Here is a 27,711-nt window from a genome sequence, read left to right as displayed (position 1 = left end):
ATCAAAATTTTGACAATTTTTGAAGGGGGGGGGGTCAGACAATTATTTAATGACAGTAGCTGCTGACATTCCTAAAGTTAAAAGCTTTATAACTGTTAAAACACAAATTACCTATATCACATATCAAAATATACAAATTAAAATTTACAAAGTAAATATCCTTAAGTTCTCAAGCAGCACTTTTTTTTTTTTTTTAAACTTTGCCTATGTGTAAATTTTGATCTTAGGGCTGTCAAACCATTAATCACTGTTAATAATAGAATACCATTTATTTAAATATTTTTGGATGTTTTCTACATTTTCAAATATATTTCTTTCAATTACAACACAGAATACAAATATGAATCTTCAGCGCATCTGGCACAAATACTTTGCAATGCCGGCTACAAAAGTGCCATGCAAATGCCTGTTCTCACTTTCTAGCAACACTGTAAATAAGAAGAGGGCAGCATTATCTCCTGTAAATGTAAACAAACTTGTTTGTCTTAGTGATTGGCTGAACGAGAAGTAGGACTGAATGAACCTGTAGGCGTTGAAGTTTTACACTGTTTTGTTTTTGAGTGAATAATCTATATTTGTAAATTGCACTTTCACATCAAAGAGATTGCACTACAGTACTTGTTTGAGGTGAACTGAAAAATACTATTTCTTTTATCATTTTTACAGTGTAAATATTTGTAATAAAAAATATACACTTTGATTTCAGTTACAACACAGAATACAATATGTATGAACATATAGAAAAACATTCAAAATATTTAATAAATTTCAATTGGTATTCTATTGTTTAACAGTGCGATTAAAACTGCGATTAAGCGCGATAAATTTAAGTTAATCACGTGAGTTAACTGCGATTGACAGCCCTAATTATCACTGAAGGAAATATTTTTTCGTCCATTTGTGGTTTTATGGTGAAATTGATGTTTACAGGCATTAACTGATAAAAATCTAATCCTTCCAAGCCTAAATAAAATAATTTAGGGAAGGAGTCATAAAAAAATTAACTTGCTACTTACAACAAATTCATCATCATCTTTTAGCCCTTCTTTCCTTAGTGCTGGTCTTTCCAGGGGTCGTAATCTATTGCTGTCCCAATAAATCCACTCATCATAGCGATGACTCCAACGTTCAAAATGGACCAACATCTTTCCCTCTTCATAGTCTATTTTCTCAATGCGAGATGGATACCTTTAACAACAACAAAAGGAAAAGTGTCAATTGTGCAACTTTTTCCAGCAACGTTCTGCATAAAGATGTACTCATGTAACAGTTTAAGCTACTGTGGTGGTGGTAACTGCACCAACATTTGGTACTAAGAATCAGTTTGTATTTGAAAGAAGTTTTAAACATGTTAAATTGTTGATATGACAATACCTAGCTGCAAAATCCTCTACGTATATTAAAGGTGGGTCACTGTCCTGTCTTACAGCCATACAATTGTGAAATTCAGATTTAAGGCTGAAACTGCTAGGTAATGTTAAAATGGATGCCTTATTTGGGTTAAATATTGGAAGTTTCATGCTTAGCTTTGTATTCATAATTTTGTTGATTAAAGCAAGAACAGAAGGGTTTGTTTCTTTTCCTGGAGGGATAGCGGAGTGGTGAATTGGCTTTAAAAAAATGAATTTATTACTTTTAATCTGCATAACAAATGTTCCACATACTTGCTTCATTGATTTCAGGCAAATCCAAGCTGCTAACTAATCAAAAACAATTGGAGTTGACAGAACATTCCTTTTGAATCTAAGCTGTTGACTAATTTGCAGATCAGCTCCACAGACTTTGTCACTACCAAATCTAATTCACAGTCATTTTTCTATATTAATATTTTTTAAATTGCACATTTATTAAAACAAAGACACCAGTATTAATTAAAGACTGTGGGTTCTAATTGCCCCTCAAACTTTACATATAATCAGTAGAACCAACTACACGTGGCCCTCAATCAGAATAACTCTTCATCACCTAAAGTTAGAATTTAACATGGATTTTAACTACCCCCTACTTTGGGACCTGTATAACCTGTATTAAGTCTGGCAAAGAGACTTCCCATTTTTCAAATCTTTAGTATCTGTGGAGCTACATAATGATCAGGGTGGTGCATTTAGATTCCACAGGAATCAAGCCACATTATTTAATTTTGTTTTTCTAAGGGCTATTTTGGCTTTAGGGAGCGACTAGTTGGGCAGAAATAAGGCAATATCTAGTCTTCTGACAGAATGTCCACCATCAATATAACCAGATTACATTATTTCAGTTTCATAAAGTGCTTACAAGACTGGTGTGCTGAAAAGAGAGCAAATACATAAATGGATCTGAAAACACAAAAGCACCTTCTAAAACTATCTGGTGGATTTTTTAAGTTTAAGAAATTTCCTCCCAAGTTAATATTTTGGGAATCCAGGTTAACTTAGAAACAATTTCTTGGGAAGTTCTACACTTCCAAAAAATAGGAGTGACAATGGATAGAAAATGACAAAGATCCTGGAGCTACTGAAACATTTATTTACCGTGAAAGGAGGGCTGCCTATTTCCAAAGCAGGAGACTCAATCTACATTCTGCAACAATGACAATGTTCCCTCAACATTAAAGGGTGGCAGCTGCTGCAGTCATTTTCTATTCCTACTGCATATTCCCTTATCCTGCCTGAAGCACTGTGCCACCTGATATTGAAAGAGATATCAACTTTTTTATTTTCAAATTTCTGACACAGCAACCTTTATTTTCAAATTTCTGACATAGCAACCTTTAAACACTAAATCCTAATTTAAAAACAAACAAACATACTTTCTATGAAGTTTAGGGATTCTTCTTCTTCCCTGCTGCTTATCAAGTTATTTTTCAGCAAGTGAGCTGGTAGATTTAGTTCTCTGGCTATAAGCTGTTTGGTAAAATTTCCAAGCCCTACAGGGGGTGCATGTATTGGTCTGAGCAGAACAGAGGGAGGGATAAACTGTTGAAATACAGAAGCGACCATGCTTTTGGGAGAAATGGAAAACAATATGAAAGGCAGAAATTGTAAATGAGGCAGTAGAGAACACAGTATATGGAAAAAGGAGAGAGGAAGACGACACTAAAGACAACTTAGTAAAAGGTGCACCACAATCTGATACAGAACAAAAAAATGAAAGACTGAAGCTAGGGATATAACAAAACATAAGATGCTGTAAGTAGGATTGGTTGAGTATTATTCAGAAAATCTATTACTTGAACAAAACCAGTGACGTTTGTTGAACATGATATTCAACAAATATATCTGTCCGCTGGTTGATCTGCTGGTTGATCTGCAAGATACATTTTAACAAGTTATTAGCTAGAAAAGTGACTGACTGTATTCTGTTAATATTTAATAATTGGAGATATACCCATCTCCTAGAGCTGGAAGAGACCTTGAAAGGTCATCGAGTCCAGCCCCCTGCCTTCACTAGCAGGACGAAGTACTGATTTTTGCCCCAGATCCCTAAGTGGTCCCCTCAAGGATTGAGCTCACAACCCTGGGTTTAGCAGGCCAAGGCTCAAACCACTGAGCTAATATCTTTTACTGAAATAAATGTTACATTTATACATAATCCTGTGAAGTTATATGGGATACCATTCCTTTGGGGTCAGAGGAGTGCAGCGGGCTGAGAAGAGAGATGGACCTTAGTTACAGTATAAAAGAGGACAGCAGGAAATGTGGGGGCAGGGGAGCATCCTGGGCTGCCTTGGTCTCTCTTTATAGGCTTATTGAAACAAATTTCGGCTGGAGTCATTCCTTAATGGGACACACCTCCAGGAGGTAGCTCAACAGCTCCAGGATCTAGCTACCCAATGGCTATACCTGGAAGCCAAGATGATGGTGGAGCTCATGGACAATATTGTCTTGGAACATCAGCTGCACATTCTCCCTATGGAGGTTCAAACACATCTGCCGTGGAGGAAGTGGAGACACCCGAAAGGTTCTTAGAGGCAGAACTGCCTAGGAATTAGGACGCAAGGCCCTTCATGATCCCAATTAAAACAGGGCCAAACATGGGGGAGTGGTATGGACAAACTCTACTTCAATAGGACTTAGTCTGACCCAAAGCCACAGATCGAGAGTGATCAGTCCAGATTTCCTGCATCCATGGAGAAATCCATACATACCCAATGGCATCTGCAATTTTGCAGGCAGCAGACCAGACAGGGCACCTCCAGATAGGATCACCTACCCCAACCAGTGATCCTGGGACGCAACTGCACACATCTTTGGACTCTCCTCGGAAGAGAATCTGTTACCTCCACCTCAGACACCCTTCAGATGCAAGAAAAGCCCTCCCACCCACCCATATGCCTGGGATCTATTCCCCATTGCTCACTCTGATCTTTTTGAAGTCTCGTGAAGGTCTCAAGTTTCACAGAAACAGTCAAAGTCATCTCAGAAGGGAGGACAAGCCTAGGTCTGTGCCAGACGTGACACCGTGGAGCCTGGAGAAGAACCTTCCCAAAGGACAGGCCCCGGAGAAGGAACATCCCAGCAGGCTGTACATTATCCCCTACCCACATACACTGCAGAACTCCTTCCCCATCCTAGACAATAGCATCTCGAGTTACACTTTTGACAATGTGGCAGCTCAATGTAATGATCAGAAACTCTGGGAATGTTTTAACCAATACAGCACAATCAACAAGATGGTCACCTCTGAACACGTATCTCACCAGCTGCCCGCTTTGAATTCCATGAGACATCTCCAAATTAAAAAACCCAAATATCAACTCCTAGTCCCCAAGCCCGATCAGTGTGAGCTCCTATGGCTAGCCCATACTCTTCCCATGGCCAGACACCTAGGTAAGGTGAAAACCCAAGAAAGACTGTTGGCCTGATTCTTTTGGCCAGGGCTATATAAAGAGGTAGCCGATTTCTGCTTACTGTGCCCCAACTGTCAAAAAGTAACTCCAAAGAGTTTGAGCTGGGCCCCTTTCATGCCCCTTTTTAATGGGTAAGGATTGATATAATAGGCCCAGACACTTTTGGTACTTGTGGACAATGCCACTTGATATCCAGAGGCAATCCCACCATGAAACACCTCTGCCTCCACCATAGCACAATAACTACTCCAAGTGTTTTCCCAGGTTGCCCTTCCATTGGAAGTCATCACAGATCAAGGGACAAATTTCGTGTCCCAGGTGCTCCAGCAAGTTTGGGCACCATTGAAAGTATGACCTCTCCGGACCACAATCTACCATCCCCAGGTGGATGGGCTGGTGGAGCAGTTCGGTAAGACCCTCAAGAATACATTAAAAGCTTATGGGAGAGGCCAAAGACTGGCACCAGCTGCTCCCCTATCTTTTATTTGCAATGTGAGAAGTACCACAAGCCTGAACAGGCTTCCACCCTTTCAAGCTTCTTGATGGGAAACAGCCTTGAGGAGTGTCAGACTTGGTTAGAGAGCCTTGGTAAGCTAAACCCACCCACTCTACCACTGTCCTTCAATGTCTCATTCAAATGAGAGAAAGGTTATAATGCCTGAGGGCCACTTTTCCCAAACTAATCTCTCTCAGGCCTTACAGACCCCAATGTGACAATATAGAAAGGGTCTAGAGCTAGAAGACTGAGGTTCCCAGCAAACTCCTGGCCGAATGGCAGGGCCCACATGAAGTGCTCCACTGGGTAGAACCAGTAGATTACAAAATTCATTGTCCAGACCAGAGAAAACAAAGGCAGATTTATCATGTAAATCTGTTAAAACCCTGGAAGGTACAGGAAAGCCTCTTCATCCATCTGGAGGAGGGAGAAGAGGTTCTGGGGCCTCAGCTCCCTAAACTGGCCAAAACTGGGATTGAGGAGGTGCCACCTGGGGAAGAGCTGCCTAATAAGCAGAAAAAGCAAACAAAACACCCTTACAACGTAGTGGTTTTCCCCACTAACAGAACAAACCTCCCTGATGACACTCCACATCTGCATAGGCCAGGAGCCAAGCCCATTAGAAAGTCATATCAAATCCCAGAAAGCAGGAAACCTCTTAGTTCAGGAAGTACAAGAATTGTTAAGACTGGGAGTATCTGAGGAATCTCATGGCCTCTGGCATAGTCCAGGGATTTTGGTATCAAAGCCGGATGGGACCGTTCAATTTTGTGTAGATTTCCATCACATAAATGTAATTTCTGATTATGATGCATATTCGATGCCCTGAGCTGATGAACTGCTGAATCGTCTTGGTCAAGCCCACTTTATCACAACATGAGATCTAACTAAGGGCTATTGGCAAATTCCCCTTACTACCAACTCCCAGGAAAACACGCCTTTTCTACCTCAGTGGACCTATTCCATTTTGCCATGCCCTTTGGTTTGCATGAGGGTCAAGCCACCTTTCAAAGGCTGATGGATCAAGTGTTATGGCCCCACCTTCATCATGCTACAGCAGGCCTGCACAACATTCTACCCAGAGCTATGCTGACAAATTTTGATGATTCACATAACATAAGCAAAAGCTTTGTTGTCAGTAAGAGCCATGTTAACTTCCATTTAATTTAGAAAAATTAATAGAAAAATATTATCTGCTATATAGAATACAAACACATGAAGAAGTCCTCTCAAACCTAACAGTGCAAGCAAGCACTCTAGAGTATTATAAATGGAAATAATAAAATTATATTTGTCATTACCTTGACCATATCTTGATATTCAATGGTAGAAGTGTTTTTGAGTATATACTTTGCCCTACAGTCACAATTTCCACTTGACTAAATGATCATTTTTAAATTAATCAGATTGAGTTTTAAATTGATTTACCAAGAGTTCTCCCTACTGCAGCACAAATGGAAAAGACATTATACAAATAAAGTTAGGAAATAATGAATAAACATGTTTTCTTTAAGTTGTTTGCATGAAAACAGTCTACTTCTGCTTGATAACACACGCACTTGTTGTTCAAAAACAAAACATCATCATTTGGTAGCTTTCAATATTTAACTCAACAGGTTGCAAACATATTTGAAACAGCATTCACTAATCCCAAAAGGGCTCACGTGACATTTCGATTAAAAAACTAGAGTGATATAAAATTAACATGGCACACATTAAATGGATTAAAAACTGGCTACTTGATTGGTCTAAAAATATAACTGTAAAAAAGGAGTCATTGAGTGGTTGTGTTTCTAATGGGGTCCCACAGGGATCGGTCCTTAGCCCTACACTATTTTTCATTTTCATCAATGACCTGGAGGAAAAAGTCACTACTGATAAAGTTTGCAGATGATGGAAATTGGGGGGAGTGGTAAATAATAAAGAGGACAGGTCACAGATCGCTTGAGAAACTGGGCTGAGGCAAACAAATACGTGTTTTAATATGGCTAAATGTATACATCTAGGAACAAAGAATCTAGACCATATTTGCAGGATGGAGAAGGGCTTTGGAGCTCTGCTCCAGCTCTGCTCCAGCTCCAGGCAAAAACATGCAGCTCCACTACTCCGGAGCTGCTCCAGCTCCAGGCTCCACTCCACAGCCCTGGGATGGAGGACTCCATTCTCAGAAGCAGTGACTGAAAAATATTTGGGGGAAGATGGTAGATAATCAGCTGAACATGAGCTCCAGTGTGCCACTGTGGCAAAAAGAGCTAATGCAATCCTTGAATGCATAAATAGGGGAATCTCAAATAGGACTAGGGAGATTATTTTACTTCTCTATTTGGCACTGGTGCGACCACTGCTGGAATACTGTGTCCAGCTCTGGTGCCTACAATTAAAGAAAGATGTTGATAAATTGAAGAGAGTTCAGAGAAGAGCCACAAGAATGATTAAAGGATTAGAAAATATGCCTTATAATGATAGGTTCAAAGAGCTCAATTTAATTTAACAAAGAGAAGTTTAAGGAATGACTTGATTACAGTCTACAAGTATCTACTGGGGAACAAATATTTAATGATGGGCTCTTGAACCTAGCAGAGAAAGGTAAAACATGATCCAATAACTGGATGTTAAAGCTAGATAAATGCAGGCTGGAAATAGGTTGTACATTTTTAACAGCGAGAGTAATTAACCATTGCAACAATTTTCCAAAGTGGATTCTCCATCACTAACAATTTTTAAATCAGGATGGATTTTTTTAAATAAAAGCTATTCTAATAATTATTTTGGGGAAGTTCTGTGGCCTGTGTTTTAGAGGAAGTCAGACTACATAACAACAATGGTTCCTTCTGGCATTGGAATCTGCACATTTATGAATATATTATCCAAACTTCACACCGTTTTACAGAACTGGACTACTACTGCTGGATAATGACATCTGCCAGTTTTACATATTGTTCACTTTTCTCTCTCACGTTCTAACACTTACATCCCATGTGAATTGCAGAAATTGTAAGGTAAAATTGGTAAGGACAAGTTTAAGTTACATGATTTAAATCTTAAACAAAAGGCTCAGTTTTTTTTTCTCCAACCTTAATATTCACTTTAAAATTTCCATATTAACACACTTAATTTTCACAGTGTAATAATTCATACAGGGCCTTTTTCTTCAATATAGCCATTTGCCCAGTATGAATGGTATTCTCTACATAAGAATAAAACTTTGAGGCTCAAATATAAGGCACTGTAGAAATACAAAGTGCCCAAACAGTTTTTTGTCCCTAGTGAGGTGGGAAAGGGCTCCATTTTACAGATGGGAAAACTGATGTACAGAGACGTTGAGCGACTTCCTTGAAGTCACATATGAAGTCTAAGAAAGATACAGAAATAGACCCAGACTTCCTGATTCCCAGTTCTGTGCACTGAACATAAGCCTGTTCTTCCTTCCTTACCCCATAGAGCATATAACCCTGTATCTGTTCCATGGAGAGACCTCCTTCATGCACAGACTTCTCATATTTGCAAGCTTCTCCAACCACCTTTATTGCCACCCCCTCCTTTGAATTAATTAGCCCAGTACTAGACAGATTTTTTTCTCCCTACACCCTTTCTTCCGTTCTAGACCTTCCATCAAAACAGCAGAGGCAATCAGGTCTCTCAGTCAGCTAAAACCCAAAACAAAAAAGACTACAGAATTGCTTCTTGTTTGTTGCGGTCACCCCAAATCTTACACACAAAAAAAATCCATCGGACCTCTATCTACCCTGTGAGGAAATAAAAAGCAACCCAGACAGTCTAGTCCCTTCAGTAAGTTCTGTTCACAAATGATAACATTCTTCTATAACAGGCACACACTGGCGAGCTTTTACCACCTGGCATCTACTACATAGGCCAACTGTCCCTTTTCTGTGTCTCCTTCACTACACACTTTTCCTGGATTTGCATCTCATTATTATTATTATTTGTACTACCATAGCATATAGAAGCCCCAGTCATGGACCCGGAACCCCTTCTGATAAGCTCTGTACAAAAACATAGCCCCTGCCCAAGGAGCATACAATCTTAGTATGAGACGAGAGATGATATGGACAGACAGGAGAGACATCAGGCATTAGTGAGTTTTTCATGGGAGAAATAATGGGTCCACAGGATCACAAAACAAGAACAGAAAGGAAGGGGAGGTCACATTAGTTTTATAGCACTGATGTGTAAGCCACGTCTTCTATGCCAGAAAGCTTACAGTCTAAAGCCTGATCCTGTAAACATTTAAGTGCCTGAGGAATCTGGTCCTGAATCGACGCTGTAACAGACAAAAGCAGAACCAAAAAGGGACTTTTTAAAAACCTCAAGACCAATGTGTACTTACTTTTTTAAGCATTCCAATTTAAGCAATTTATACACCCATTCCTTTATTTAAATACCTTTACCTATTTGTTTTGTTCTTAATACTCCTAATACACCTTCCCAGACGGTTTTTATCATCTATTACCAAATGCTCAAGTGGACTTTAGATAGAGTTGAATTTACGACCAATTTAGTTAAGTTTAAAACTAAAGAAATTGTACGAATGTATCTTGTTCAGAAACTGCCTTGTGTAACTGCATATCATACATGTATTTTATAAAAGGTATTCAGTTACAAGGAAACTATCGTGGCTATGTCTACAAAGTGGTGAAACCATGCAAGCAATAACTAAGTTTAAATATGCTCACTGACTTCCTTGTCCAGTGTGGACAAAGCTTCACCCAGCAGTCCCAAGCTGACTGTGTCAGTCACCTAAGCATATAACAGCTGTAAAACAGTACAGGGAAATCTAACGTGGCTTCAGCCATTGAGTAGATAAAGCCTACAATACTTTATGAATATGAATGGCCTCACCTAACAAAACAAATAACATTTCATGAGATGAGATGTAAATAACCAATTATACCGATAAAACCTTAAGATCTGATGTAGTAAGCCTCAGAAAGCTGGTGGAAACTTTCCTAGAAACTCCTAATTCTTTATTAAAATTTACACCTGCTATTATTATTAGGCTCTGAAAAATTAGGCTATATTGGTAAATGTTGGAAAAAGTCGATTTCACTGCACACACAAAACCCAATGAAAAAATATTTCATTCAATAATGAAAATTTACAAATAAGCAAAGTAAGAAAAATATTGCTTGAAAACTTAGAGCAGGCCTGCACAACATATGGCTCGCGGGCCACCTCACTGTGCGGCCCGCCAGGGAATTCTAAATCCCCCCGCACACGGCGCTCTGCGGGCAGCCCAGAGCCCTTTGAATCCCAGCCGCGGGCCAGGAATCAGAGGGCTCTGGGCTGCCTGCAGCCGTGGGGAGCCCAGAGCTCTTTAAATACCAGCCGCAGCCGGGAATCAGAGGGCTCTGCGCTGCCCGCAGGGGCAGGGAGCCCAGAGCCCTTTAAATCTCAGCCGGGGCCGGGATTCAAAGGGCTCTGCGCTGCCCGCAGGGGCAGGGAGACCAGAGCCCTTTAAATCCCAGCCGCCGCTGCGGCTGGGATTTAAAGGGCTCAGGGCTCCCCGCGTCTGCCAGCAGCCCAGAGCCCTTTGAATCCCAGCCCCTGGCCGCTGATTGCCCCCTCCCCGGATCCCTGCCCCACTGCACCCCAGGACCCACACCCCCTATCTAAGCACCACTGGTCCTTGTCCCCCGATTACCCCCTCCCGAGACCCCTGCCCCTAACTGCCTCTTGGGACCCCAGCCCCTATCTAAGCCTCCCTTCTCCTTGTCCCCAACTGCCCCCTCCTGAGACCCCACCCAACTTCCCCCCAGGACCCCACCCCCTACCTGTCCCCTGATAAACCTCTCGGACTCCCATGCCTATCCAATTGCTTCCTGTCCCCTGACTGCCCCTCTGAACCTCTGCCCCATCCAACCCACCCTGCTCCCTGTCCCTTGACTGCCCCCCTGGAACCTCCTACTCCTTCTCCCACCTCCAGCCCCCTTACCGTGCCACTCAGATCAGCGTGTCTGGCTCCGTGCAGCTCCAGACAGTTGCTGCCATGCTCCCCCATGGAGCCCACAGCCCTCTCCCACCCCCAGCACCTGCCTTCCAGATTTGAACACCTCAAAATTCAGGAGAGCTCAAGCTCGGTTTGGGCAGCTTTTACTTCATTTTTCCCAAATCAAATATACTGATCCACTGTAACTTGCTGTAGAAAAAGTAGGATAAAATTGAGCAAGAAATGCTTATTAGGACTGGAATTGCTATTTTCAACAGCCATTGCCTTTTTGTTTGTTTGAAAGGAAGACAGAGATATTGCATTGGCAAATTCCCCATTGAAAGAAAAAGTGGAACAAAAGAATAATAAAGGCACCTCAACTTTTCCTCATTTATGGAGGACAGTCTTATAATATGCATCCAGATATCCTCCAATCACACAAGCTGAAAATTGTTCCACTTTACTGCAGCTCTGTAACCATATGGGAACCAATCCTGTCTGTGTTTTGTGCACATCCAAAATTCCAGATGAATGACCCGCCCTGGGAGCGAGTTACCAGTGACCCAGGGCTGGGGAGGCGGGGGGGTGGGGGAAGAGAGAGAGGCACTAGTGGGGGGGAGCCCAGGGCTGGGGCAGCAGCAGGGTGAGGGGAGGGCACTGGTGGGGAGGAAAGGGGGAAGCCCAGCGCTGGGGCGGCAGGGGGTGTGTGTGGGTGGGGGGAGAGCCCAGGACTGGGGCAGCAGGAGGGTACAGGGGGGAGCCCAGGGCTGGGAAGGGGGACAGCCAAATTTTTTTTTGCTTGGGGCAGCAAAAAACCTAGAGCCGGCCCTGCCGGGTTCCCCCAGCCACCGGAGCCCCGAGCCCTTTAATTTGACCCTGAGGGCTCCCAGCCACCTCTTTAGCTGGGAGCCCCTGGTTGATTTAAAATAAAGTATCACCTCCCCACCCCCAACCTTCCTTTTTGGCCCACAGCTGTTTTGGTGGGGTGGCGCTGGAGAAGGAGGGTTTGTTTCCGCAGGGCTGGGCAGCCCTGGGGCGGGGTGTTTCTGCGGGGCTGGGAGGTTTCGGCCCTCAGGTGTTTTCTTTGGAGGAATGTGGCCCTCGCGGCTTTACAAGTTGTGCAGGCCTGACTTAGAGTTTAAGAATAGATACTTTGTGTATTTTGACATGTGATGTTGACATTTTGTGTTAACAGTTACAAAGCTTTAAACTTTTTAAATATCAATGTCTGTCATTAAACAATTATTTTCGGACACCACCCATTGCCTGAAATACACCCCATAATTCCCTGCAAATATGAATTTTTATCAATACAACTTTTTAAAATGTTTAAAACTAAACATTGATATTATCTGTCTAAATTTAAAAAAAATTAATCCTGTAAAGCCAAATTGTAGTTAAAGTTGGATCGATTTAAAAACAGGTGTAAGGCTTAAACATGTCATAAAACATGTACACATTCAAAGGATGCTAAATCTATTTTTGATAAACTGAGTGTTGACAAAATAGAAAGATTTAAATTGAATCCTAATCTGACATGTTTTTTGGAGCCCTTCGAGAAACAATTTTTGTTAGGCAGAAATGAAGTAGACAAATTAGTCGTGCAAGTTATGTAATTTTTTTTAAAGTATGCTCAGTACAATTTTTTCTGTATATAGCTGAGATGGATGCATTTTAGTTGGAAAAATAGATAGGCAAATTTTAAAGTCAACAGGGCCCCTTAAGTGACAGCTGAACAAATTAGGTGTAAAACACATGGACCACTAACATAAACCTTATCTTGGGGTGGGACTATCTTCATAGAAGGACAAATTTTCTCTAACAAGCTCCCTTGTTATCGAGATAAATGATTTTTCTTCAAATAAAAGAACATACGTCTTCTAGTTTCCAGTATTGTTTTAGCCACACAATTTTAATATTAATTCCTGTTCAGGTGTGTAAAGTTGTTGCAAAATTTTACTTATTTATATAAATTATGTACTAGAGATATGGTGAACCCTGTTTAGATATTAAATTGAAGCAATTCTGTTTTTAGCTCCTGTACATACTGTAGTTTTAGCTATCATCTTTGGCGTCAAATTTTCTTACATGACTATTTGTTGGTTTTACAGAACTATGTTAGCAGCCTCAACCTTTTTTACATTCTTTGAACATAACGTGCTAATTTTTTGGAGAACAATTTATTTTAACTCACCATATCTCTGTAGCACAAACTAAGAAGAGTAATGTACCACAGAATGTGGTTCAAAAATCAATTCTATTTTCTTTTCAACATACACTGATTATTTCTAAGAAAAGGATTTGTTTGAACAAAGTACTGCTGGTAAAAATGTGCCAGTTTGACAGCCCTGGAAATTTAAACCCTCTTTGTCTACACAGTAAATACTGCATGAGTAACTATATAATTTAACCTGCGGAACTCACTGACATACAGTATTATTGAGGGCAACAAGATTAGACATTTATGTGAACAAGAACATCCATGGTTATATCAGAAAGAATAAAAATGTGCAAGGGATATTGACCCTCATGACCGATGGCATCAATCACTAACTAACTGATAGGAGGTAAGAATAAACTTCTTCTGAAGCATATAGGACTAACCACTGTTAGAGACAGAAGACAGGATCAGACAGACTATTGGTTGTATCCACTATAGCAATAGTTCCTTCAAATTGACCGCTGAGACAGTACTTCTAAACAAACAAGCCAGGTTGAGTTACTAAATTTTGATTAAGTCTGATTTTTCTGAGTTAACACATAGTGCAAGACTGAGCCCTGGTCTACACTACAGAATTACTTTGGTAGAATGGCTTTGCTCAGTGGCTTTGAATAATCCACACCCCTGAGTGACGTAGTTATACCGACCTAAGCACCAATGTGACGGAGAGACTGCCAAGACTCATCAAGCCCTCGGATCGCTACCCCTTCCTGCTTCTCCACATGGGCACCAATGATACTGCCAAGAATGACCTTGAGCGGATCACTGCAGACTACGTGGTTCTGGGAAGAAGGATAAAGGAGTTTTAGGCGCAAGTCGTGTTCTCGTCCATCCTCCCTGTGCAGGGAAAAGGCCTGGGTAGAGACCGTCAAATTGTGGAAGTCAACGAATGGCTACGCAGGTGGTGTCGGAGAGAAGGCTTTGGATTCATCGACCATGGGATGGTGCTCCAAGAAGGAGGAGTGCTAAGCAGAGACGGGCTCCACCTAACGAAGAGAGGGAAGAGCATCTTTGCAAGCAGGCTGGCTAACCTAGTGAGGAGGGCTTTAAATTAAGTTCACCGGGGAAGGAGACCAAAGCCCTGAGGTAAGGGAAATGGGATACCGGGAGGAAGCACAAGCAGGAGAGCGCAAGAGGGGAGTACTCCCGTCTCAGACCGAGAAAGTGAGACAATCAGCAAGTTATCTTAAGTGCCTATACACAAATGCAAGTAGCCTGGGAAACAAGCAGGGAGAACCGGAAGTCCTGGCACAGTCAAGGAACTATGATGTGATTGGAATAACAGAGACTTGGTGGAATAACTCACATGACTGGAGTACTGTCATGGATGGATATAAACTGTTCAGGAAGGACAGGCAGGGCAGAAAAGGTGGGGGAGTTGCATTCTATGTACAAGTGGAGTATGACTGCTCAGATCTCCAGTATGAAACTGCAGAAGAACCTGAGAGTCTCTAGGTTAAGTTTAGAAGTGTGAGCAACAAGGGTGATGTCGTGGTGGGAGTCTGCTATAGACCACCAGACCAGGAGGATGAGGTGGACGAGGCTTTCTTCTGGCAACTAGCAGAAGTTACTAGATCGCAGGCTCTGGTTCTCATGGGAAACTTTAATCACCCTGATATCTGCTGGGAGAGCAATACAGTGGTGCACAGACAATCCAGGACATTTTTGGAAAGTGCAGGGAACAATTTCCTGGTGCAAGTGCTAGAGGAACCAACTAGGGGCAGAGCTCTTCTAGACCTGCTGCTCACAAACCGTGAAGAATTAGTAGGGGAAGCAAAAGTGGATGGGAACCCGGGTGGCAGTGACCATGAGATGGTCGAGTTCAGGATCCTGACACAAGGAAGAAAGGAGAGCAGCAGAATACAGACCCTGGACTTCAGAAAAGCAGACTTTGAGTCCCTCAGGGAACTCATGGGCAGGATCCCCTGGGAGAATAACATGAGGGGGAAAGGAGTCCAGGACAGCTGGCTGTATTTTAAAGAATCCTTATTGAAGTTGCAGGAAAAAAAATCCCAATGTGTAGAAAGAATAGTAAATATGGCAGGTGAGCAGCTTGGCTTAACAGTGAAATCCTTGCTGATGTTAAACGCAAAAAAGAAGAGTACAAGAAGTGGAAGATTGGACAAATTACCAAGGAAGAGTATAAAAATATTGCTCAGGCATGCAGGAGTGAAATCAGGAAGGCCAAATCACACTTGGAGTTGCAGCTAGCAAGAGATGTTAAGAGTAACAAGAAGGGTTTCTTCAGGTATGTTAGCAACAAGAAGAAAGTCAAGGAAAGTGTGGGAGGCAACCTAGTGACAGAGGATGTGGAGAAAGCTAGTGTACTCAATGCTTTTTTTGCCTCTGTCTTCACAAACAAGGTCAGCTCCCAGACTACTGCACTGGGCAGCACAGTATGGGGAGGAGGTGACCAGCCCTCTGTGGAGAAATAAGTGGTTCGGGACTATTTAGAAAAACTGGACAAGCACAAATCCATGGGGCCAGATGCACTGCATCCGAGGGTGCTAAAGGAGCTGGCGGATGTGATTTCAGAGCCATTGGCCATTATCTTTGAAAAATCACGGTGATCGGGAGAGGTCCCGGATGACTGGAAAAAGGCTAATGTCGTGCCCATCTTTAAAAAAGGGAAGGAGGAGGATCTGGGGAACTACAGGGCAGTCAGCCTCACCTCAGTCCCTGGAAAAATCATGGACCAGGTCCTCAAGGAATCAATTCTGAAGCACTTGGAGGAGAGGAAGGTGATCAGGAATAGTCAGCATGGATTCACCAAGGGCAAGTCATGCCTGACTAACCTAATTGCCTTCTATGAGGAGATAACCGGCTCTGTGGATGAGGGGAAAGCAGTGGATGTGTTATTCCTTGACTTTAGCAAAGCTTTTGATACGGTCTCCCACAGTATTCTTACCAGCAAGTTAAAGAAGTCTGGGCTGGATGAATGGACGGTAAGGTGGATAGAAAGCTGGCTAGATCGTCGGGCTCAACGGTTAGTGATCAATGGCTCCATGTCTAGTTGGCAGCCGGTATCAAGCGGAGTGCCCCAAGGGTCGGTCCTGAGGCCGGTTTTGTTCAATATCTTCATAAATGATCTGGAGGATGGCGTAGACTGCACTCTCAGCAAGTTTGCAGATAACACTAAACTGGGAGGAGTGGTAGATACGCTGGAGGGTAAGGATAGGATACAGAGGGACCTAGACAAATTAGAGGATTTGGCCAAAAGAAACCTGATGAGGTTCAGCAAGGACAAGTGCAGAGTCCTACACTTAGGACGGAAGAATCCCATGCACTGCTACAGACTAGGGACCGAATGGCTGGGCAGCAGTTCTGCAGAAAAGGACCCAGCGGTTACAGTGGACAAGAAGCTGGATATGAGTCAACAGTGTGCCCTGGTTGCCAGGAAGGCTAACAGCATTTTGGGCTGTTTAAGTTAGGGTATTGCCAGCAGATTGAGGGACGTGATTATTCCCCTCTATTCAACATTGGTGAGGCCTCATCTGGAGTACTGTGTCCAGTTCTGGACCCCACACTACAAGAAGGATGTGGAAAAATTGGAAAGAGTCCAGTGGAGGGCAACAAAAATGATTAGGGGGCTGGAGCACATGACTTATGAGGAGAGGCTGAGGGAACTGGGATTGTTTAGTCTGCACAAGAGAAGAATGAGGGGGGATTTGATAGCTGCTTTCAACTACCTGAAAGGGGGTTCCAAAGAGGATGGATCTAGACTTTCCTCAATGGTACCAGATGACAGAACAAGGAGTAATGGTCTCAAGTTGCAGTGGGGGAGGTTTAGGTTGCATATTAGGAAAAACGTTTTCACTAGGAGGGTGGTGAAGCACTGGAATGGGTTACCTAGGGAGGTGGTGGTTTTTAAGGTCAGGCTTGACAAAGCCCTGGCTGGGATGATTTAGTTGGGGATTGGTCCTGCTTTGAGCAGAGGGTTGAACTAGATGACCTCCTGAGGACCCTTCCAACCCTGATATTCTATGATTCTAAGTCAGCAGGAGAGCTTCTCCAGCCAACATACCTACTGCCTCTCGCAGAGGTGAATTAACTAAGCCGACAGGAGAAACTCTCTCTGATAGGCTTAGAGCATCTTTGTTAAAGCACTAAAAAGGCTGATGCAGCATTTTAAGCAAGTGTTGACCTGTTCTTCCAATCCTATTTTACTTCCAATCCTAGCTCTTACAGAGTTAAAGGTAATAAAAAGGTAAATAATTGGAGATATACCAATCTCCTAGAACTGGAAGGGACCTTGAAAAGTCATCAAGTCCAGCCCCCTGCCTTCACTAGCAGGACCAATTTTTGCCCCAGATCCCTAAGTGGCCTCCTCAAGGATTGAACTCACAACCCTGGGTTTAGCAGGCCAATGCTCAAACCACTGAGCTATCCCTCCCCCTGTTGGTGTGTGACCCTGGCCAAGTCATAACTTTGGTGCTTCCGTTTCTCCACTGTTAAATGTACTTAACTACCTCACAGTGTACACTAAGAATTTTAATGTGCATGAAGTTTTATTACTGAATACTATATCAAGTTTTCAGTTTTCAAATTTCTGAGATCTGCTTACACCTTAACATTAAAACAAAACCGGATCTTTGAGTTATTACTGGAATTACACACAAGTGCACTTGACCATCTTGCACGCAACACTGCATGCCAGAGTACTCTGAATACATTTTTCATTTACTATCATGGTTAATGAATATTTTAGCAGATACAGACTGCCATGATAGACATATGCCAGTACCAAAGAGAACAAACTAATGTCTAGAAAAAGGATCATGACTAGAAATACAAGATAGCCATGCAAGAAAAAATAATTAATATTTTCTTTCAATTTGATTTTTAGAGGGATGTTTTCCTAAAATTCTATAACTGCTTTAGTTGATTTTTTTTTTAAAATAAGGATATTCATCAAATTAGTATATGGACTGATTGATACATTAATTTTTAATACAAATCAAACAACTAAAACTAAAGACAGCTCACAGTACAAGTGAAATAAATTTCTGATCTAATTAAGCATTGCATTATGACTTCCTTACCATTTTTGTAAGTAGTCCAGTGCTTCCAAACGAGCACCAATCTCGAACGTGATCCCTGGACGACTTGGAGGCTTTTTACTCATCTTGATAACTTCTATTTTCTTTTTTCCCCCTACTTTTAGAGAAAAATATTTTTTTATATTGCAAAGCAGAAAGTACTATTGATTAAAAATACAAATAGCATTCCAAATGAATATATTTTAATCATGTGAAGAGATTCAAATCTATTATAAATGATAGCACTTATCACTATAGGATCTAGTGGTGCACTAAAACTGGAAATGTTTAGACTGTTATGCATAATAATATAAAAAGTATATACAAATAGTATTCCTTAAACCCCACCCCCAAACAGCTACACCATCAACCTGCAATCTATTTACTTTGAAAAATGAGATACAAATATGTTCTAATAATACACTTGGCCCTAATTCCCCATCAGCTTTAGTGATTTTATAATCCCATTTTCCTAGTTTTACATTTCCCCCCTGCCCTATTGCTGTACGAAAGGCCACACAAGCAAAAAGGGAAAATGACTGACTATAGAGAGGAACGAATAAGTATAGAAATGTACTGGTTAAAGAACAACATAAACTGACAATACATAGAAAAATATTTATTTTCCTATAAGATTTCTGTCAATAATCTTGCATCTTATGGGCAACCATAGCAGATAAGAACATTTCATCCAAAAGGACCAGTTTTAAATTGACGATACGTCTATTTAAAATTATATGGTGCATAAAGGTCCCCCCAAGGGCCTTGATCTGGTCTGTGTCGGGGATAACACCCAGGCCTTGTTCTGGTCTGTGTCCATCTGGGTTCAGGGGTGCAGGAGGGAGAGCCCCAGGAGTTGGGCCACTCTGTTTAACTGGGTTGGTGAGGATGTAGGGGACCCCCCAAGCCCTGGCCTGTGTCTTTCTCGGGGGTGGGAGTGTGTAGAAAATCACCCAGCCCCTGGGCCAGGGAGACTGTCTGGGCTGGGGGAGGGTGGGGTGTGGACACAGCTGTTTCTGTCAGGGGGAGTGGAGGATCCCCATGGCAGCTCTGACTCTGGAGGGAAGAGGGGGAACCCCAGGCCGCTCTGGGGCTCTGTCGGGGGCGATGGAGCCCCCAGGCATCAGCCACCTCTGGAGCAAAGGACGGTTTAAAACCCCAGGCCCCGGCTCCGCGGGGAAAGCGCCCCAGGAACCGGCCCAGAAGAAGCCTCAGGCCACAGTTCTGCCTGCGCCGGTGCAGGGGAGGCGGGAGACAGCCGGGGCCCAGGCTCGGCCTGGGGTAGAGAGGCCCGGGAGCCCGGCCCGTACCCCTCTACCCCTGGACTCCTTACCGCCTTCTCCGCCTCTCGGGACAGCGCCCGGGCCTGTCGCGGCCCCGAGCCCGATCCCGGTCCCGGCCCGGAGCCCGAGCCGCAAGCCCAGCCGGCTCCGCGCGCCGCGGCGCCTCCCGCTCCGACCGGGGACGGCGGGTGAGCAGCTCGGTGCGGCGGGGTGCGCCTCCCTCAGAGCCCCATAGTCCCCCTCCGCCTGCGCCCCGCCCCTCGCGCCCCAGCGCCCAGCCGCTCCGTCACCTCCCTGCGACAACCCGAGGCGGGGCAGGGCGCCGCCATCGCCCCCTCACGTGACCAGGGAGCAGCGGCGCGACAGCCGCTTTACGGCGGGGCGGGGCGGGGCGGAGGGAGTGGAGCAGCGATAGCGCGGGGCTGGGGGAGTGTGGCAGGCTGGTGGGGTGGCGCTGAGCGGGGGCGCAGGCTCGTGTTGTGTGGGATGCGGTCAGGGGCGGGGGGGTAAGAGCTTAGAGGGGAGGTTTGGGGTATAAACATTTGGGGCGATGACGTCACTTATGGTGGGGGTGGTTTGGGGTAGAAGAGAGCAGTGAGGGGCTGAGGGTCAGTGTTATGGGGTGAGGGGGTGGTTTGGGGTATAAGTTAGTGGGGGATGAGATCAGTGTTATGGAGTGAGGGGGTGGTTGGGGTATAAGTTGCCAGTAGGGGGATGAGATCAGTGTTATGGAGTGAGGGGGTGGTTGGGGTATAAGTTAGTGGGGGATGAGATCAGTGTTATGGAGTGAGGGGGTGGTTTGGGGTATAAGTTAGTGGGGGATGAGATCAGTGTTATGGAGTGAGGGGGTGGTTTGGGGTATAAGTTGGCAGTAGGGGGATGAGGTCAGTGTTATGGGGGTGGAGTGGAAGGAGGGGTGGTTTGGGATACAAGTTAGCTCTGGGAGGATGAGCATCATTGTTATGGGGGCGGGGTAGGAAAGGGCTGAGATGAGTAAGAAGAGAAATAATTATTAGTGGGGTGAGAGTCAGTGTTGTGAGCAGGCAGGGAGAGGTAAGCAGGGCCGGCTCTAGACCCCAGCGCGAAGCGCACGCTTGGGGCAGCGTCCCGTGGGAGGGCGGCAGGCAGCTCCGGTGGACCTCCCGCAGGCATGCCTGCGGAGGGTCCGCTGGTCCCACGGCTCCGGTGGACCTTCCATAGGCACGTCTGCAGGAGGTCCACCGGAGCCGCGGGACCGGCGACCGCCAGGGCGCCCCCCGCGGCGTGCCGCCCTGCTTGGGGCGGCGCAAATCCTAGAGCCGCCCCTGGAGGTAAGGGCTGAAATGACTGGGGTGGGATTAGCCCTGGCTTTTTTTTGGGGGGGGGGGCATAAATTCAGGTAAAGGTTTGCCATTGGTTGGAGAGGTTCGGGGTTGAGCGTGTTGAAATCTTGCTGGAGAGATACTGAGGGTGGGTGCATGCAGTAGTGGTGCTAAGCATACACAGACTAAGCAATTGCTTAAGGTCCCTAGCAGGTCATGGGGTCCTGATTTAGCATTACCCCCCAAATACCACTAATCTTATTTAACTTGGGAGTTTTGAACAAGCATATTACTATGTGTTGGTATATTATTTGATTTGTGGAAATAAAAAATAATTATTGTATTGGGGGGTGAAGGGTAAGGAGAGGGTCTCCAATGGGCCAGCACTGCCTCTGGATGCATGGCCTATCCTTGGGGGCTGGTATTTTTTTCTGTGAAACATTATCATGTTTTACTGGTATCTCTTTCAAAGAACCCCACCCCCATGAAGTACTTTGGGGTACTGGGTGTTTGCTTTCTCTTCCCTTCCCTGCCCCCCCCCCTTCCTTGGGGAAAGGAGGAGAAAAATGGAGGAGGGAGAAGCGTGGAAAAAAAAACCTTAAAAGTTAATTTTTAAAATAAAAATACTTGTGAAAAATGTGGACTGAACAGAAAATTGCACCTTTTAGAAACTGCGGAATGAAAGATATTTAATTTTTTTCCATAAAATGACTTTACCAGTTTTCACCAGTCCTAGCTAAGAGCAGGCTGGGTGTGGTGTCAGGATTGTTGAATAGCAGTGTTAGATTGGCATGTGTGTGAGAAGGTAGCTTCAGAGTTTAGTGTTGTTTGGTGGCAGGGATGCTTATGGTATGAGTGGAGGTGAAGAAGGTGCTGGGGGAGGAGAAACAAGCCAGGCCCCTGTTAAACCTGTTCCAGAGGAAGAAGGGTATTAGTTGGAGTGGATGGGTGGGATTCTGTGGCCTGCATTGTGCAGGAGGTCAGACTAGATGATCATAATGGTCCCTTCTGACCTTAAAGTCTATGAGTTGGAGTGGCTGAGGGGCCAGGCCCTATGTACCAGAGTGGATCTACCTGCAGGCCTGGGTAACCAGCCTGCCCTATAAAGCTGGCTGAGAAAGGAAGCAGGAGGGGGCAGTGCTCTCCAAGGCCCTGCCCCTGGCTAAGCCAGATCAGGCAGGGAGCCGCGGACCCGCCACCTGCCTGGGGTGAGGGAGCCAAGAGCAGTCCCCAGCCTGTGTCCCCATGCCACCGGCCCCTCTGTCCAGGGCAGGTGGAGGGTTTGTGGCAGCCCACAGCTGCCTGTGTAGCTTGCTTTGACTGGGGAACGGGACATTGGAGCCACAACTTGGCAGGTGGAGGGTCCGTGGCATGGTGCCCTATGCAGCCCGGACTCCATAGTCAGGCTTTAGCTGCCAGCCTGGCTTGGGTGGGGGGAGGCCCATGGCGAAAAGTGGACAGTTGGGAGGGCCATGGCCCCCTGACTCACTCCCTCACCCCCCCAGTTCTGACGCCCTTGGTGCAGCCACCAACTCTTGCTGGTGGCCACTTACCATTTTTCTTAATACTTAATTAACTTTAGGAAAAACAAATATATATGCACATACACATGTCCAAATCATTGTAATTTATTTATGTAGGGATGTTGGGTTTTTTTTGCAGACTCAATAATAAAAATAATATACAGTTGTCTCTATTCTTTACTGGACCTAAACAGAATAGAAACAAATAAGATGCTTTGAATGTCCATGTCTTTTTGTTGTTGTTTGGTTTTTTGTTTTTAAAGGACCACTGTGGTCATCTGGTCTGACATTCTGCATCACAAATTCCTGTTTGAACTACATCCAATCATCTTCATTAAAAAATATCTAGGCATAGAGAATTCACCACAGCCTTTTGTAAGTTGTTTCAGTAGTTACCATCCATTGTTCAAATCTGCTCCTTATCTGTAATATGCATTTGTCTGGTTCCACTTGTAGCCATTGCATCTTGTTATGCTCATATCTGCTAGACTAAAGAGCCCTCTGTGACACCATGGCACCCCAGTATTCACCACTGTCATGTAATTAGAATATGTTTTGTACACAGAATGCCTTGTGAGGTATCATTCTAAAAGTCTTGATCTGCTAGACAGTAATATCTCGTTGGATTGTCTGTGCTATTGTCATATATGAAGTTATGAAATTTGGCTATGTATTTGTTACTGAGACTTGTGAGGTTGAAAACACCCATGAGCAGCCTTCCAGGTACAACAGTAAAAAGGCCAAAGAGTGGCTTATTGAGGAAATGCATACAAAGACAAGGATTAGCTCAAGAATTGTGTACAATAGAAACCTCTCAGCGATAGCACTACGAACGGTTTGACCCACATCACAGCAAAAGAGCTTTCCAGCAAGTGGGAAGAAGATATAAAAGGGGGGGAAATGACATCATGGGACCTCACTCTCCCAGCACCAACACACCTGATGGGCAAGGACTGAACTATGGGAAATGGTGGTCCCAGGCTAGAGGGCTTTTTAGCCTGTGTATGAAAACCTGAGAAAGCCAAGGCAACTTGTTTATCCTTAAGAATCTGCCAGCTTGTTTATCACTCAGGGTTAGAATTTGCTAATTCATATCCTGCCTAGCTAGTGTATTAAGCTCAGTTTGCGGTTTTGTTTATTTACTAAGGTAATCTGCTTTGATCTGTTTGCTATCACTTATAATCTTTTAAAATCTGTCTTCTGTAGTTAATAAATTTGTTTTTGTTTTGTGTGGAGATTATAACTTGGGGCAGAAAGCTGTTGCATATCTCTCTCCACCTTGAGGGAGGGGGTAAATTTTATGAGCTTACAGTGTACAGTTCCCTGTACACCGCAAGTTGGTATAATTTTGGGTTCACCCTCCAAAGGGGTGTGCGTGCCGTAGCAACTGTGAGGTGCCTTAGCTGAGCCTTTCCATGCAGAGCTGATCTCAGTAACTGTGTGTGAAGCCGCAGGTGGGTGTGGTAAGAGCTTGGCAACTTATCACAGTACCACCGTGTGAAAGGGAGTTCAGGCTGCTGGGTTAGGCAGGCTCAGTGGTACTGCAGTTGCAAGTGGCACCCTGGGGGGAACCCATCACGCCCTCTATTACCAAATATTTGTTCCTCATGAAGGCACTTAGAGACTGTAATCAAATCACCTGTTTTAAGTGAGATATGCCCAGATGATCCAACAGATGAATGACACCCCATGCTGCAGAGAAAGGTGAAAAATTCCTGAGGGCCCAAACAGGGCGGAAAATCCTTCCCAACTCCAAATCAGGTGACCAGTAAGACCCTCAGCATGTGAACAAGGCACACCAGTCAGGCATCTAAAAAGATGATTCATTGTACCAGTTCAGAGCACCAGTCCACCCTGTCTGGTGTCCTGTCTCCAACTGTGGCCAGTCTCTGATGTTTCATAGGAAGATGGGAGAAACAAAACAGAATATATCTCTTTAGTTGTGCAGTGAAGGAAAAATTCCTTCTTGACTGCTGCTAGTGACCAGCTAAAACCCTGAAGCATCAGATTAGATTGGTCATCTTTATGCAGAGTTGCAGATATTAGCATATTGAGTGCTATGTAGGCAAACCCATGAAAGAAAGGGTTGAATGGGAATCATAGATTCACAGATTCCAAGGCCAGAATAGCCCACCAGAACCATCCAGCATGAGCTCCCACACACAGTCTGCAGAATTGTACATGTGCTTCCAGATCAAGTCATGGAATTGTTCAACTATGTAATTGAGATGGAAAACTTCTCAATAATTTAATACAGTATGTCTTTTTTTATACCAGGTTTGAGAAAATATTAATGAAAATTATCAGTTTAGATGAGAGTTTTTATAGCAGGGAAGAAATTATTAGATGACAATAAGTTTAATTGAAGACTGAAAGTGAACAAGGGCTGTCTTAAGTCTAAACAATCAGGAGGTCTTTGATAGGGTAGAGTGGGGTTTTTCTTTCTAACCACATTGAGAAAAATTGGATTTGGATTTTTTTTAAACTAACATTTTCTTCATATAGTTGTATATACAACATTATTCAAATCAGAGCCAATATGATGTTCTTGAACTCCAGTTAAAAGTTAGTTTTATACAGTTGCAGACTCTTTTCAAAAGCAAATATAAATGGCAAAAATCCAGACAACTGGGACACTCAATAACCAAAAACAACGAGGAGTCCTTGTGGCACCTTAGAGGCTAACACATTTATTTGGGCAGCTTATGCCCAAATAAATGCGTTAGTCTCTAAGGTGCCACAAGGACTCCTCGTTTTTGCTGATACAGACTAACACAGCTACCCCTCTGAAACTAGTAGGCCTGTAGTGGTAACTTTGGCACCTATGGGGTTAGATGGCAGCTGAGCAATTGTTTTGATAATGTTCTAAAGAAGCAGTTAGGTGTCTAAGTACCTTTACGGATCTAGCTCTAAGGGCTTGATTCAACATCCATCAAAGTCAATAGAAATTGTCTCACTGAGTTCAGTGGGCTTTGGATAAGGCCCTAGTTGACTTTGTAGGGCAGAAGGGCTGTACAGCTAAACTAACTATACACAAAGCAGGGTACATAACGTAAACAAAGTGAAAAATAGAGGAAAAAATATTTCTCTTTTCCTTGCAAGTTACAGTCATTGTAGGTGTTATGGGCCTGATCCAAAGCTCACTGAGGTCAATGAGAATCTTTCCACTGCCTCCAACCGATCAGGCTTTGTTTTAATTAATATACAAAAAACGGAAGCCATTTAGAGTACCTACCCTCTGCTCCTCCATTCACAGGCACACACTTTACCATTACCATAACTGCACCCCAGTTCACACCCCCTGTCATAACTCTGCCCCCCAACCCACCTTTTTCCACACACCCCATTACCAATCTACCCTTTCCTAATCCTCTGTTTGATGTAATTGCATGTTGTGTTGAGACAGGGTAACTTGATAAAGCAAGTGATAGGCAGCTGACATTGAAAGGGGGACATAGTTATGGCTGCCGTGCATGGACTGTGGTGTACAGCTGTTTTGGCAACAATTAAGTGTGTGTCTGTGGAAGGAGTGCAGGATATGGACTATTAGGTGTCATAGCCTTTCGTTTTCTTGCTTTTGTGGTTTTGTGTCAGATATACTATGTGTGTAGAGCCTTGTTACTGCTTCATAACAAAGCTTTTTGCATACCAATGTCCTATTTTTTTATTGTTTAAATGAAGAGTGGGCCTTTCAAGTGTGAGGTGGCTTGGGGGCAAACTGAGGATTAAAAATGCAGCTGTATATAAACCTTCTTCTGTTATGTGTATCTGCTCATGAAACTCTTCTCTCTTATGCCTGAAATGGAACACAAAATCCTTCCCAACCATAGTATAAAATCGGACAGAAAAGCATGGTTTCTGAAGTTCTGAGGAAGAAAGGCTTAGGCATGTACCAGCACACAAAGTTTGTGTCAGCAGTCCTTGGCACAATGATTATCATAACTGAAAGTTAAAGGCTAACATTGACCCTAAATCTAGATTATTTCTTTTCAAAAACTACCCATTGACCCAGACCTAGTAAGGACGCACATGTCTACCAAATTTTGTGCAGATAGACAATATTTTTTAAAAAATATATCAGCCAACAATGAAATGTCAGATTACCCAGGAAATAAGTCAGTCAGAGCTAATTTTCAGAGACTTCCTACTGAAAATGTGTGAAGAGAAAAATAAATAAAACAAAAGCTACACAGAAAATTCGAAGAGCATAGAAAACATGTCTACAGGCCACCTAATTTTACAGAAAAACAGGAATTTATGCCCTATTTTAGAACTCAGTCTTAACTATAGGGCCACTACCATGAGTAACCATAATATAGATAAAACATTTTCAGATAGGAATTTGATTATTTTTTAAAGTTGACAGTGCACTTTTAACATAGACGTGTATTTTTAATACGCGTGCTTAGTAAAATTACAGTAAAGGCATGTTATTCTGAAAAACAAGACATTCAGATCAAAACAGATAATGGTTTCCTTCATCTTTGTTCCACTATACAAAGACTTCGTGCTGGTGGTGGTTTTATTTAGACTGTTGCAAAGTTCATGCAACCATGGAAGCAGTACTCATTTGGGCTAAATTTAATCCTTGGGGTAAATTCACTGAAGTCAAGGAAGTTCCACCAAGTATGAATTTGGCCCTCGCTTTTCAGTCTTGAGTGGAAGGACCTTAAGTGAAACATTTCAGATGTGTGAGGCAATACTGAAATGCTTTTGCAATAACCTGTGCCAGATACTGCTGGGCTTTTTGGGTTTTTTTTGTTTTTTTTAACTCGGCAGCTTGTTTTCATTTATTGTGAGTACATCAACAGAAGGCATTTTTTTTCCACTTTCTTCAGGAAGAAAATGAAGTCAGATATTACATATTTGTCTTTTATAGTACTATTCATCTATTATCCTTCTGTCTGATATACATAACGTGATAGCAGTCAGAGACAGAAAATATTTATTAGCTCATTTTATTCCTCTGCCTGAATAGGATTGGTCCCTACAACAGTGTAATTTTAAATTACCCAAGTGGTGGGGTTTCTACCATTTCCCTTTGGAGACTATTCTACAATCCAATAATTCTGA

At 43.4% G+C, this 27,711-nt stretch overlaps 2 protein-coding genes across 14 annotated transcripts in view; one reads left to right on the top strand and one right to left on the bottom strand.

The window, feature by feature from the left end:
- PHF20L1 (PHD finger protein 20 like 1) overlaps positions 1-20,125 on the bottom strand; it is a 78,217-nt gene extending 58,092 nt beyond the window's left edge. For 10 of the 12 annotated variants that reach the window (XM_039525341.1, XM_039525334.1, XM_039525338.1 and 7 more), the window contains exons 1-3: positions 19,865-20,055; positions 18,535-18,649; positions 1,017-1,188 (exon numbers count right to left, since the gene is read on the bottom strand). In XM_039525341.1, the coding sequence (XP_039381275.1) occupies positions 1,017-1,188; positions 18,535-18,617 (255 nt within the window). In that variant the 5' untranslated portion in view covers positions 18,618-18,649; positions 19,865-20,055. Of the gene's footprint in view, positions 1-1,016; positions 1,189-18,534; positions 18,650-19,864; positions 20,056-20,104 lie in introns of those variants that run through there. The other 2 variants (XM_039525336.1, XM_039525335.1) reach the window with 2 other exon arrangements.
- Positions 20,126-22,849: 2,724 nt separating this feature from the next.
- TMEM71 (transmembrane protein 71) overlaps positions 22,850-27,711 on the top strand; it is a 28,671-nt gene continuing 23,809 nt past the window's right edge. The window contains exon 1 of one of the 2 annotated variants that reach the window (XM_039525953.1): positions 22,850-23,013. The gene's annotated coding sequence lies outside the window, so the exon portion shown is untranslated. The remainder of the gene's footprint in view (positions 23,014-27,711) is intronic. The other variant, XM_039525960.1, reaches the window with a different exon arrangement.

The sequence above is a fragment of the Mauremys reevesii genome, linkage group 2 (genome assembly GCF_016161935.1).
Source record: "Mauremys reevesii isolate NIE-2019 linkage group 2, ASM1616193v1, whole genome shotgun sequence".
Classification (NCBI taxonomy): Eukaryota; Metazoa; Chordata; order Testudines; family Geoemydidae; genus Mauremys; species Mauremys reevesii.
This window is presented reverse-complemented; position numbering and strand designations above follow the sequence as displayed.